The sequence below is a fragment of the Maylandia zebra genome, linkage group LG8 (genome assembly GCF_041146795.1).
Source record: "Maylandia zebra isolate NMK-2024a linkage group LG8, Mzebra_GT3a, whole genome shotgun sequence".
Classification (NCBI taxonomy): Eukaryota; Metazoa; Chordata; class Actinopteri; order Cichliformes; family Cichlidae; genus Maylandia; species Maylandia zebra.
Window position 1 is genome coordinate 4,450,904 of NC_135174.1, and position 12,229 is coordinate 4,463,132.

Here is a 12,229-nt window from a genome sequence, read left to right on the forward strand (position 1 = left end):
GGAAATTATTGTTCATCTTAAAATAGATCTAACTCTATAAGGGTTGTAGCAATGCTAGAGTTTCCAACTTGATGCCGAAACCCAGGAAATACTCGATATTCATTAGCATTTTTAAGGAAAATTCTGACACCATCCTTGTCATTTTTTGAAAAAGTTACATTTTTAATTTTCATCTAATTTAAGACTACATTTTAGAAAGATAGGACTCCGGAGAACAGCAAGTGAGAACGTCTGTAGTGACTGAAAACCCCTCTCTGCTAACTGGACAAATGGAAACCTGTTCACCTGGGGTGTCCAACTCCAGGCCTCAAGGGCCAGTGTCCTGCAGGTTTTAGATGTGTCGTTGATCCAAAACAGCTGGTTTAAATGGTTAAATGAGCTCCTCAATATGTTTTGAAGTTCTGCAGAGGCCTGGTAATGTCTAACCATCTGATTCAGGTGTGTTGACCCAGGGTGAGATCTAAAACCTGCGTACACAGATGGACAAATTTCTGGTACCATAAATTACACTTCAGTTTGCAGCCCTTCACGTCCTCAACCCTGCTCCTCAGGCCTGAACGACTAACATTTAACTATGAACTAACTTCTGATAACTGTGTTGTGCAAATTATTATCTAATCCTACGTTCACTTTTGGTAGCCTTTAGTATTTAGAGTTTTTTGACTGGTGTTTTAGGTATTTTCACACCTAACCTTTGCAGTTAAATATTGTAGTTAAATGTTAGGGTTAGATTGATCTGTACATCTGTAGGTTTAACTTTGTATGTAAAGAGCCAGTTTGACTGTAAACCAGCCCAGAACAAAAAAGAAAACATGTCAAAATGAGATGCAATACTACCAACAGACCTTAAAATAAGACCACAGTATTGACACAATACTTAATGAGACTATACTGTAGGTTTGCTGTGTGATGTGAAAGATGTGAAATCCCCACATTTGTTTAGAAAACTAGTGTTTAGAAATTATATAGTTTTGTAGAAAGGTCATTAATGATTAATCAGTAGGAAGCCTGGTATGAAGTGTGAACTTCTTTTTGTAGTATGAGCAGAATTTTTGAGCAAGCACCCAATCAGAAAGCCCAATTTCTTGCAATAAATTTCACTGTGCTTTTCCGCAGCAGAGAAACAAGTGGTCTCGTTAGCAGCCATAAAAATCTTACAAATCTTACAAATCTCAGTGGAGCGCACATAACTCACAAAATGTCACTGTTTTTATAGTTTTGTGTTAAAAAGTAGTTTGTGTAAAGTGGCAAACTTTCTATACTTCCACCTTCTAAAACATCAAGAATCACAACTTTCTTTAAAATGTAGTTTGTGCAATATTGTCTGATCTTATTTAGAGTACACTGAAAAAGATTAGATCATTTTTCAATAGCTTTTCAGCAATGTAGCTCACAAGCTATTTCTCAGCTTACCTTGACTTGTGCTCTAATACACTAATATGCTTAAAACAGCTAATGTGTAGACAATATTTTTTGATTGATATTTATTTCCACCTTTTGTTACATGGAATTGTTTTAATAAAATAAAAAGTGACATGTTTAAAAGTCTTTTAGTGTTTCATCAAATTGATTCTGAACATTTAGCCCATGAAAAAGAAAAGCGACTCATCAAATAAACACAGACCTCCAAAGAAGTCAACGTACACATTAAGGCAAGCCTTTTATACCACAAATAATAATAATCACAAATATTATTATTTTGGTCAACTCTTATCTTAGCTATGTGTTAACACTGTTAAAACTTAACGAACTTCATGTAATTTTTTGAACATCAGTCTTTTTACAATGGAATTCTTTCAACTTTAAATAACTGAAACACACAAAAAAACAGCTAACCCCACTAACCCACAGCCCCCATTATGGGTGAAGACGGCCCAGTTAGCAGCCTTGGGAGAGCTGACCGCAAACTGTTACACACTGCACAGAGAGGACCATGTCAGAGAACCTCTGTGATCATGAGCAAGTGCAATTAAATTTTACTTTTTCTACATACAGTGGGGCAAAAAAGTATTTAGTCAGCCATCGATTGTGCAAGTTCCCCCACTTAAAATGATGACAGAGGTCAGTAATTTGCACCAGAGGTACACTTCAACTGTGAGAGACAGAATGTGAAAAAAAAATCCATGAATCCACATGGTAGGATTTGTAAAGAATTTATTCGTAAATTAGGGTGGAAAATAAGTATTTGGTCACCTCAAACAAGGAAAATCTCTGGCTCTCACAGACCTGTAACGTCTTCTGTAAGAAGCTTTTCTGTCCCCCACTCGTTACCTGTATGAATGGCACCTGTTTGAACTCATCATCTGTATAAAAGACACCTGTCCACAGCCTCAAACAGTCAGACTCCAAACGCCGCCATGGCCAAGACCAAAGAGCTTTCGAAGGACACCAGGAAAAGTATTGTAGACCTGCACCAGACTGGGAAGAGTGAATCTACAATAGGCAAGCAGCTTGGTGTGAAAAAATCAACTGTGGGAGCAATCATCAGAAAATGGAAGACATACAAGACCACTGATAATCTCCCTCGATCTGGGGCTCCACGCAAGATCTCATCCCGTGGGGTCAAAATGATCATGAGAACGGTGAGCAAAGATCCCAGAACCACACGGGGGGACCTGGTGAATGACCTGCAGAGAGCTGGGACCAAAGTAACAAAGGTCACCATCAGTAACACACTACAACGGCAGGGAATCAAATCCCGCAGTGCCAGACGTGTTCCGCTGCTGAAGCCAGTGCATGTCCAGGCCCGTCTGAAGTTTGCCAGAGAGCACATGGATGATACAGCAGAGGATTGGGAGAATGTCATGTGGTCAGATGAAACCAAAGTAGAACTTTTTGGTATAAACTCAACTCGTCGTGTTTGGAGGAAGAAGAATACTGAGTTGCATCCCAAGAACACCATACCTACTGTGAAGCATGGGGGTGGAAACATCATGCTATGGGGCTGTTTTTCTGCCAAGGGGACAGGACGACTGATCCGTGTTAAGGACAGAATGAATGGGGCCATGTATCGTGAGATTTTGAGCCAAAACCTCCTTCCATCAGTGAGAACTTTGAAGATGAAACGAGGCTGGGTCTTCCAACATGACAATGATCCAAAACACACCGCCAAAGGAGTGGCTCCGTAAGAACCATTTGAAAGTCCTGGAGTGGCCTAGCCAGTCTCCAGACCTCAACCCCATAGAAAATCTGTGGCGGGAGTTGAAAGTCCGTGTTGCTCGGCGACAGCCCCAAAACATCACTGCTCTCGAGAAGATCTGCATGGAGGAATGGGCCAAAATACCAGCTACTGTGTGTGCAAACCTGGTAAAGACCTATAGTAAACGTTTGACCTCTGTTATTGCCAACAAAGGTTATGTTACAAAGTATTGAGTTGTATTTTTGTTATTGACCAAATACTTATTTTCCACCCTGATTTACCAATAAATTCTTTACAAATCCTACCATGTGGATTCATGGATTTTTTTTTCACATTCTGTCTCTCACAGTTGAAGTGTACCTCTGGTGCAAATTACTGACCTCTGTCATCATTTTAGTTGGGGGAACTTGCACAATCGGTGGCTGACTAAATACTTCTTTGCCCCACTGTAGATCTTGTTGACCGAAGGCTCTTTAAACATCTTGGCTTGAGCTGAACAAGTCGGAACCATGCTGTTGGACAAACTCAATTTTACACCAATGATCTTTTTTTTCATTATTATGTATAAGGTCTAAATCTATATTAATGTACCCGTGACAGGTCTATACCAATATAGTCAGTGTGTGGAGATTTTTGACCACATGCCTGCCAAAGAACAATCCACCCAACCTCACCTTGGTGATAAATATATATATATATATTCTAGGGTAAATATATAAATATAGGTTTCACTCTAAGATATAATGGTGGTATAATTTATTGCTGATATTTGGAGATTATTAGCTAAACTAGGGCTGGTCAATTAATCAAAAATGAGTGAAAAACAACCTCTAATTAACATAATCCTGCAACTTGCAGACTTTTTTTGGCATAATATCTGCTGGGTGAGCTATCAGTATATTATATACACATCTAAAAGTGCATGCAATAGCACAGTACCGGTATACTCTTTTGCCTTTGTGTTGCTGCTCTTTGCCCAACTATAACCTTGTATTTAGTACTTGTGACAAAAGGGTGGGCTGGACCAAGGGTCAAGATAAAAGCAAGCATGTGTTACAATGAAAGACATTATAATCATGGAGGCCTGTGAAAAACCTCTAGTAATAATTTCCAGGGTGAGGCAAACAACACCCACATAAAAATGACTTTACGGGTCAAGCTGTGAATCTGAGTTGCTACCCACAGCCTACAGCCTTCTGTGTATCTATATACACTTTGCTTGCAACAGCTAAGCAAAAAGAAAACGGCTGTGGTGATTCCAGCTAAATTGACTGAGCACCTAACCTGAAGTCAGCAGATGGCTGATCGAGAGAAGAAACCTCCCTTCTCAGCTCATCATCCATCAAGACAGCCACAGTGCCATCGCTAATCCCCTTCAGGACAAGCCCTCACTGGCAGAGGTCCCTAAACCCAGCACTGAGAGAGATAACGCTGAGAGTAATGCTCATATTCAGACTTTTAACATATTTGACAAATGTTTTGAGATGAATCTTTGAATTTAAAAAAATTGAATCTAGTTAAATACCCACTAATAAACAGTTATAGCAGTAGCTGAGGCTGAGAGGCTGGGACACACAGCTCACAGAGGCAATAAAGCTATTATAATATCCTTAGCAGCAGATTACTGTAATTTGTTTCAAAACAGCACTGCTTTTCAGTCGCAACTTACTTAAAAGACATGATGCTTGTTTTGAGCTTCAGTGTTATTTGCACCAGGTCATTATTACCTCGTATGTGTATCGCTAACTAACTCTGAAAAGATATGTAAACAGAACAGCTTTAAAGCAGGATTCAGGTTTCAGCGAGGTCTGTGTGGAGGGCAGGGTGTAACAGCATCACAATATGAAAAACTCCTCACTCAAACTGTTTGGTCAACTAGCTGTCAGCTTCAAAGTGATGCACGACAAGCAAATTAATTCCAGTGTAGGCACAGCTTAAGTTGTACCTGTGTGCCCATTTTGGTCGCCAAACTCCTAAAGAATAACCAAAAGGAGAGAAGAGGAGACATCCTCCTGCACTGTTACAAACTAAGCACTTATCTCTTTGCTGAAAAGCAGACAGTTTATCCATTCTCCCTGTTTTGTCTTTCACTGTATGTCAGGTGCTGTTGCGTTAGTTTGTGTACAAGCTGAGGCTCGTTTGATCTGTGCAAAGGGGAAAAAAATTACACTTGTTGCATCTTAGTTGTGGTCCATTATTTTGAAAACTGTAGTGTTTAGTCCCTTTGCTTTTAGACAGAAATCTGACTCCATTGAGGCGCCAGAGCTCATCACACCCACCCATCTGTGTTTCTACCAGATGTATCACAGTGTGTTTTGGAACAATCCCATGATCAGTTCTCTGCTTTGCATCCATTTCTTTTACAAAAGCATTTTTAGGCTGCAGGGAGAAGTAAAAGTGAGACACAGGAACAGCACAGCTCCTACTGTGTCTTACAGTCAGATGAAGGATGGAAAATAACAGTCTAAATATAAAGTAAAAATGGCCAACTATATCTCAGAATTGCTACATTTGGTAAAAACAATAATCTCATAATTTTAGAGGGAATTAATATGATTGTCAAAAAGATCACATTGTACCCAGTATTTACTGGGTACAATTTAATTTTCTTTAATTAATTTTTTTTAAATGTTTCAAATGTTTAAAAAGGGAAAACAAGGAACACCATAAATGATAAAATAATAATGATAATCATAATAATGAAGACATCCAACCACCTCTGGCCAGGTTACCGGAATAAATCCAACTTTAGCCTTGATAAGATATATTTTGCTGCTGCAGACAAGTATAGAAGATGGAGAGAAGGACTTACAACAAACTGCACCACAAAAGTCTATATTTTGGAGATATTCCTCTCCATCATTAATATGATGGAGAGGAATATCTATTATACTGCATTAGGTATGCAGTGTGACAAATTTCACCAATGGTAAATGAACAAGTTCCTTTATAGTGCCTTTCTACTCTATCTGAGCAATCAAAGCGCTTTACACAACTTGCCTCATACATCCATTCGCACAAGCACTTTTCTCTACACTCTTCTATCTAACATTCACACACATTCATACTCAGATGGATGCATCAGAGAGCAACTTGGGGTTATTATCTTGCCCACAGATATTTGCCATGCAGACTGGAGCAGACAGGGATCGAACCACCAACCAGTTTGTAGGTGACCTGCTCTACCACCTTAGCTTCAGCCACCCAAGCAATTGTCAAACTTTTTGAAACTTGAATTCCAGCAGAAATGACCATTTTAATAAGGTTTATAGCAATATGTTTAAGTATTTTAGCATGAAACCTGAGTGCCTCTGATGATCCCCTGATTTACTATCCAGCACCAATGGCAACTATCTAATCTAGTATTATCATAGGGAGTTTCAAAGCAGGTCACTAAGAATTCAGATTGATTTGTTCATATCGATAAGCAGTTGTGTAAATGTTAGCTAATTCAGGTCAACATCAGAGAGCTCCCTGCTGCTCCAGGGATCTGCGTAGCTGCTGTCAGACAGTGGAGGCTCTGACAAAAATGACAAACAACTCCATCACTGATATTAAATTGTGAGTCCTGATCCCAGCAAACACAATTTTCAGTCCACTGGTGCAACAGATACACACTTTGTTGAACAGCAATATCACACTCGTGCTCTTATTGTGCTGGTGGAAAGCATAAAAGTGTGCAAATTCTCCCATCAGGTCTAGTACAGCCTGAAGTTTTACTTAGCACACAAGCAAATGAGTAATGAGAGTATTTTTTTTTCACTACACAAAACCAGAGGATATGCTGCAAAGAATACACGACACTAATACATTTGTAAAGCCTAACTGTGCTTAAAAAAAGCATATACCAAATTAAATATTGCACATTAAAACATACTGTTAACATGGATATAAAAAGGTAATTAATTTGATCAATTTAATTCTACTTTTTATAGATTTACACCTCTGTTAATATACATATTTCTATGCATTCATACATTTGTTTGTCTTCTTTATATATTTTTGTGTCCTTATATAGAGTAGATTGCTTGTTGAACACTTATTCAGTATTTTAGCTAACACTTTACATATGTACAACTTCAGTTTGAAATTTGTAACTGCACATGTAGTTTAACGTGGAGTTTCTAAAAATTACATGAATACTTTCTTTCTCTGATGTCAGTTTAAATGCTGGATTGCTTTCACCTTTTTTTAAATACAAGAAATGAAAGAGTTGCCTCGACATGGACTGCCACATTCAGTCAAAGGAGTGTGCTGTTGCTTTATTGCTGCTGTTGTCTTTAAAATATTAATAGAGATGTTGCTGACAAAAGCTGTCCCGCTGTTTGCATCTTTTTGCTTTCACTCTCTGTGAACCCTCGCTCTCCCCTCCTCTCTAAATTAACCCCATGTTCATCTCATCAATGCAGGCAACTTGAGCAACTTTGCAACTTTCACCTAATTTTGCAACTTTTCAAACCCCTTTCGCTAAAAAAAAACCCATCTACTATTTTCAATCATCCCCCACGAGCACATGGTCGTTTTTAATGCCGGCAAACATCAATCGGCAGCTGAGTTGAAAGGGCACTTGAATTTTTCTCAGGGTGGTATTTATACACATATATATAGCATCTACAGATATAGCATCTACAGCTGGCATCACAGAATTTAACCATATACTAAATTGTCATAGAATTTGCAGTTAAAATAAGTTAATTGCAGTTCATTTAAATGCAACTGATTTCAGCATTGCAGGGTAGCTGCTTTGAAATGACTGGTTAACAGTTTAGCCTACATGGGCTGCTTGTATGTAACCATTTCATACTTCATAGCAAAAACAGAAAAATGTAAATGAACATCCACAGTTTTGTATTTTGCTCCAAAGCTGCATTTTGATAACAGATGCAGCACTTGCTACAGGCCACCCTCGCTGGTCGTTTAGAAAACAGCAGAGAACATTACTCATTCACTTTCCCCTGCTGCACTGCCTCAGCCAGTCTAACAGTCGCTGGTTTTTCATGAACAGAAATACACACCAGCACAAAGACAGACAATATCACTTTTAATATTCTCTACAAAGCAATGCTCGCTGCCTGTGTAGTGTGCAAAGTGTATAACAGGCTTTTTCCTGACAGCCACAGCTTTGTTCCCAGCACTCGTCACTGAACAGCCAACCATCCTGATGAAAGCCCAGAGCAGATAACGCCATGAACAGAGGCAGCTTCAGCTTCACAGTCTGTTTGGCCTCTACTCTCCCCAGACGTGGATAAGGGAGAACCCTGTCATTTAAAACAATGCAACTATAAAGAGAGCTTGCTTGTCGGCCAATTCAAATCTAAGCAGATAAGACTCAAAGAAAGCCCCGTAAACCCCACAAAGCAAGAGGCAGGAGCTGCTGGGGTCTGCATTTAGGAGATTAGCTCGTGTTGTGCCGCAGTTTGAATCCACTTAGTTTCAAATTGTCCCCAAACTAAATGCCAGAGGGAGGGCCACGCTTTGTGGTCTGCTGCTGAACTTGATCCTGTGATTATCACAAAGAGACTCCACTTGGTTTAGTAAGCAACAACACTGATGGCAGGAACTCCGCCATTGCTATCTCAGTTGGATTTCACAGTGTAAACAATATATATTCCCAGGCTCTGAGCAAAGAACAAACACAATAGTCATACAAAAGCAATCCCCCACCCTTTCCATACTTACTGCTTTTATTGCACTTGACTTTAGAGAGAAGCTTGTGAGCCAGCAGGAGATCTCCACTCTTCACGGCCACCAGCAGATCCTGTTCTTTTCCCATGATTACAGACCTAACCACAGACACACAAACTGATCGCAGGCAGCCGCCAAGGCTTTTTTGTCTTGTCTTTTCAGCTACAGGTAGCTGCTAATTCCCAGCAATGAGGTGAGGCGGGTGAATGCAGGACTGAGCAGCATCTAGAGGGAACAGCGCATCAGGTGAGGTGGTCAAGGACGTCTTCTTCCTCTTGTCACTAATGTTTATTTCCATTATCTCTGATCGCTGTTTGGCTTCCTGATGATGACCTTGATTTGAAGTTACAGTAAGCTCTGTAGCAGTTTTACTTGCTCGCAGGACTGAGCATAATGTTCACAGTCTGTTTTTGACAAACTGGAAGCAGCTGCAACCCAACCTGCCATGACACTGCCAAGTAGAAGCAAAGGAAAGAAAGAACAGAATGAAATCACTTTGAGTTCACAGTAACTTTAAAAAAAATACAGCCAGTGAAAAGAGCATTACCACACAGTCCCAAAAAATGCACCGTTTCATATTAAAAACGGTCAATTATCAACAGCTTTCTGACATTGTTCTGTAGAAACCATCAGCAGTCGGGCCGATTCCCCCAGCCAGTGACACTGAACCACTGAAGAAGAGGATGAGCAGACTCGTATCATGGATGTTTTATAACACAGATGTTTACGGTAGTGCCACAGAGTATGCATTACATCTAAACAGACTGTCAAAGTCAAGCAGTGTCTACACCGGAGTTATATCCATGTTTTCGTTTTCCACCTATTATCTATTTCCAGGTTGTAGGTGCAGCATTCTGAGCAGAGAAGCCCAGACTTCTCTCTCCCAGGTACCTGCTCCAGCTTCTATGGGGCCATGCTAGCTGAGAGACATAATCTTTTCCAGTCTAACCAGGTCTACCTCAGGGTCTCCTCCCAGTTCAACCTCAGGGTCTCCTCCCAGTTCAACGTGCCTGAAACACCTTACCAAGCAAGGAGCCTAGGTCATGGGAGGGCTTGCTGTAGCTGGAGGCTGCTGTAGGTTTGTTAAAGGCTTGTTGGAGATGTAGGTTATTGTAGGTGGAGGGCTTGGCAAACCTTGTAGGGGGTGATGAACTCCACAGTAAACCAGTCCAAGGCAAGGTGATGCATAGGAATCTTTTGAGTCATGCTTAAAGTTTTGCCTTTCATTACATGCGTGAATTAGGTAAAACTGGAAAACCACAGCTATTCACCCCAAATAGCCAGTAATACAAGGATGAGTAGAACAGGTAGCTGGAAATGAGTTAAAGCAACATATTTTCCCAATTTAGCATGAGAACCTACCAACACTTACTTTTCTCCAAGCCCTTTCCTCTCCTGTCTCTATAGAAATTCTGATCTGAACGATACAATCTGAGCTGCCCTCAAACAGCATCAGTAATATTGTCCTCCTTTTCCAACTGCTCATCACATCAAGAGAGAATTCATGGTCTCTGGGAAATCTAGCTGATGGATTTTTTTTTCCCTTAGTTGAAATATTATGACTTGTGTGAAAATGTATTTACCTCTTTGGAGACTATAAAAGTCCAGTGATGTGGCACAACAGATAAACATCAATGAAAACTTAAAAAAGCGCTAAAAGTGCTCAGCTTATACAGGTATCATGATAAGTTAGTAAGCATTTTGTGAAACCTAATAAACAATGGCACCATTATTTGATATCCTTTAATATAAAACAATTATCAAGCTCTAATTGAAGAAAGTTGTCTAATTCAACAGGCAAATAAAATGCAATCCCTTCCAAGAAATCAATAAGCAAATTTTCAGTAGTTAAATACAGTCAAGAATAAGCAAGTGACTTAAACTTGACCCAGCATTTGTTTGTTTTCTTTGATCCAGGAAGCCAGGTCCCTCTGGAGTGTGCAACTAATCTCCAACTCTTCCCGTGCAGCAACATGGTCTCCGTTCACTGATAACATCCCCCTGACCTTTAAGAGGAAGCATCTTTTCAGTGAAGCAATGCCAGGCATTCTGCCAGCTTACGTTATTGGGAGAAAAAGTTGTGTTTTTCTCTCTGAGAAAAAGCAGCAGGCAGAGCCACTTCAGAACCAATTTGTTCAAAATCACAGATGTGCGGGTTAGCAAGTGCAGACTAGGGGGACACAAAGTGACCATACAATTGATCTCAGGGAAACATAGAGACAGCCTCCCTGGGTTTCTACACTTACCACTGAGGCAGATTAAACAGGGTTTTTCACAGAGTCAAACAGTGTCCAATTAGATTCTGTCTGTATGCAAAACAAAACAATCTGAGTCTGGAGGAGGCTGTCTTGGATGAAATAGTGCTCTGCAGGCACGATGTCCACCTAGTTCAGCTATTCTGCTGCAGACTTCTAGGTGATGATGCAGCAGGGTAGCCCAGCAATAGATGCCAATGCACATGGTTTAAAACTAGCCATGCACCTCTACACGCAGAAACAACTGCACAGCCCATCACTAACATGAGCAATGCAGAATGTAAACAAGAAAGTCAAAATTGGCATGTTGGCCTAAAGTGGATAGAGAGCTTACTTCAGTAGGGTTACACTGTAGTTGATCGTGGATGACCAAAGTGATAAGTGACAAATCCTTGAGTTGCACTACACTGTACGAGAAATTCTTCAGTCTAATATAGTCTAATATACTACATGTATATGTTGTAGACCTAATTTTCTCTGCAATATTCAGCTCAATAGCAAGCAGACCAAACCTCTATTCTTCACTGGGACAATTTCATTTACATCCCACTGCAGCAAACGGACGAATGCAATATACAAAAAACTGAGAACTTTATGAAATCAAAACATCGGCATCTCATCAACATCACAAATCTATAACACCCTCTTCCACCACCGTGAAGCACAGATGGATGGAAAAAGCCCTGAAAGTTGGTGATTTATGAAAACAAGGTCCTTGCCGACCAGGGAAATTTACTGGAAAACGCCAATAGCTCGTTCAAAGTTATCGTACATTTTCAGCTGTTTGCCTGTAAGTGAAAAAAACATGATCATGCGACTTGTGAACGCATTTCATTGGGACTGCCGTCTGCTCTCATCGTTCAAATCTAGTTCGCCAAGTTACCAATCTCAACTATCAAGGTGTCCCAACTACTGTCCTTCCTACTATAATCCTGTCGTATTTCTATTAACCGAGTCCGTCTCTTTTTAGTCTGTTCACAATGAACAGGTTTAAAGAAGGGAAAAGGTTCTCACCTGCTCAACTACGGCGGTGTAATAGGATAGCTCACAACCGAGCAAGAAGAGCGCTCAGGGTAGCGCGAGACGGACTTACAGCGTTAAGAGACCCGCGAACACTGACACAACTTCTGGTAGAAACTTTCAAAGTAAA

At 40.2% G+C, this 12,229-nt stretch overlaps 1 protein-coding gene across 4 annotated transcripts in view; it reads right to left on the bottom strand.

The window, feature by feature from the left end:
* The window catches only part of LOC101484206 (caskin-2), a 57,446-nt gene extending 45,283 nt beyond the window's left edge, over positions 1-12,163 (bottom strand). For all 4 annotated transcript variants that reach the window (XM_014411679.3, XM_076887205.1, XM_014411676.3 and 1 more), the window contains exons 1-2: positions 12,094-12,163; positions 8,819-9,275 (exon numbers count right to left, since the gene is read on the bottom strand). In XM_014411679.3, the coding sequence (XP_014267165.2) occupies positions 8,819-8,912 (94 nt within the window). In that variant the 5' untranslated portion in view covers positions 8,913-9,275; positions 12,094-12,163. The remainder of the gene's footprint in view (positions 1-8,818; positions 9,276-12,093) is intronic.
* Positions 12,164-12,229: the final 66 nt, after the last annotated feature.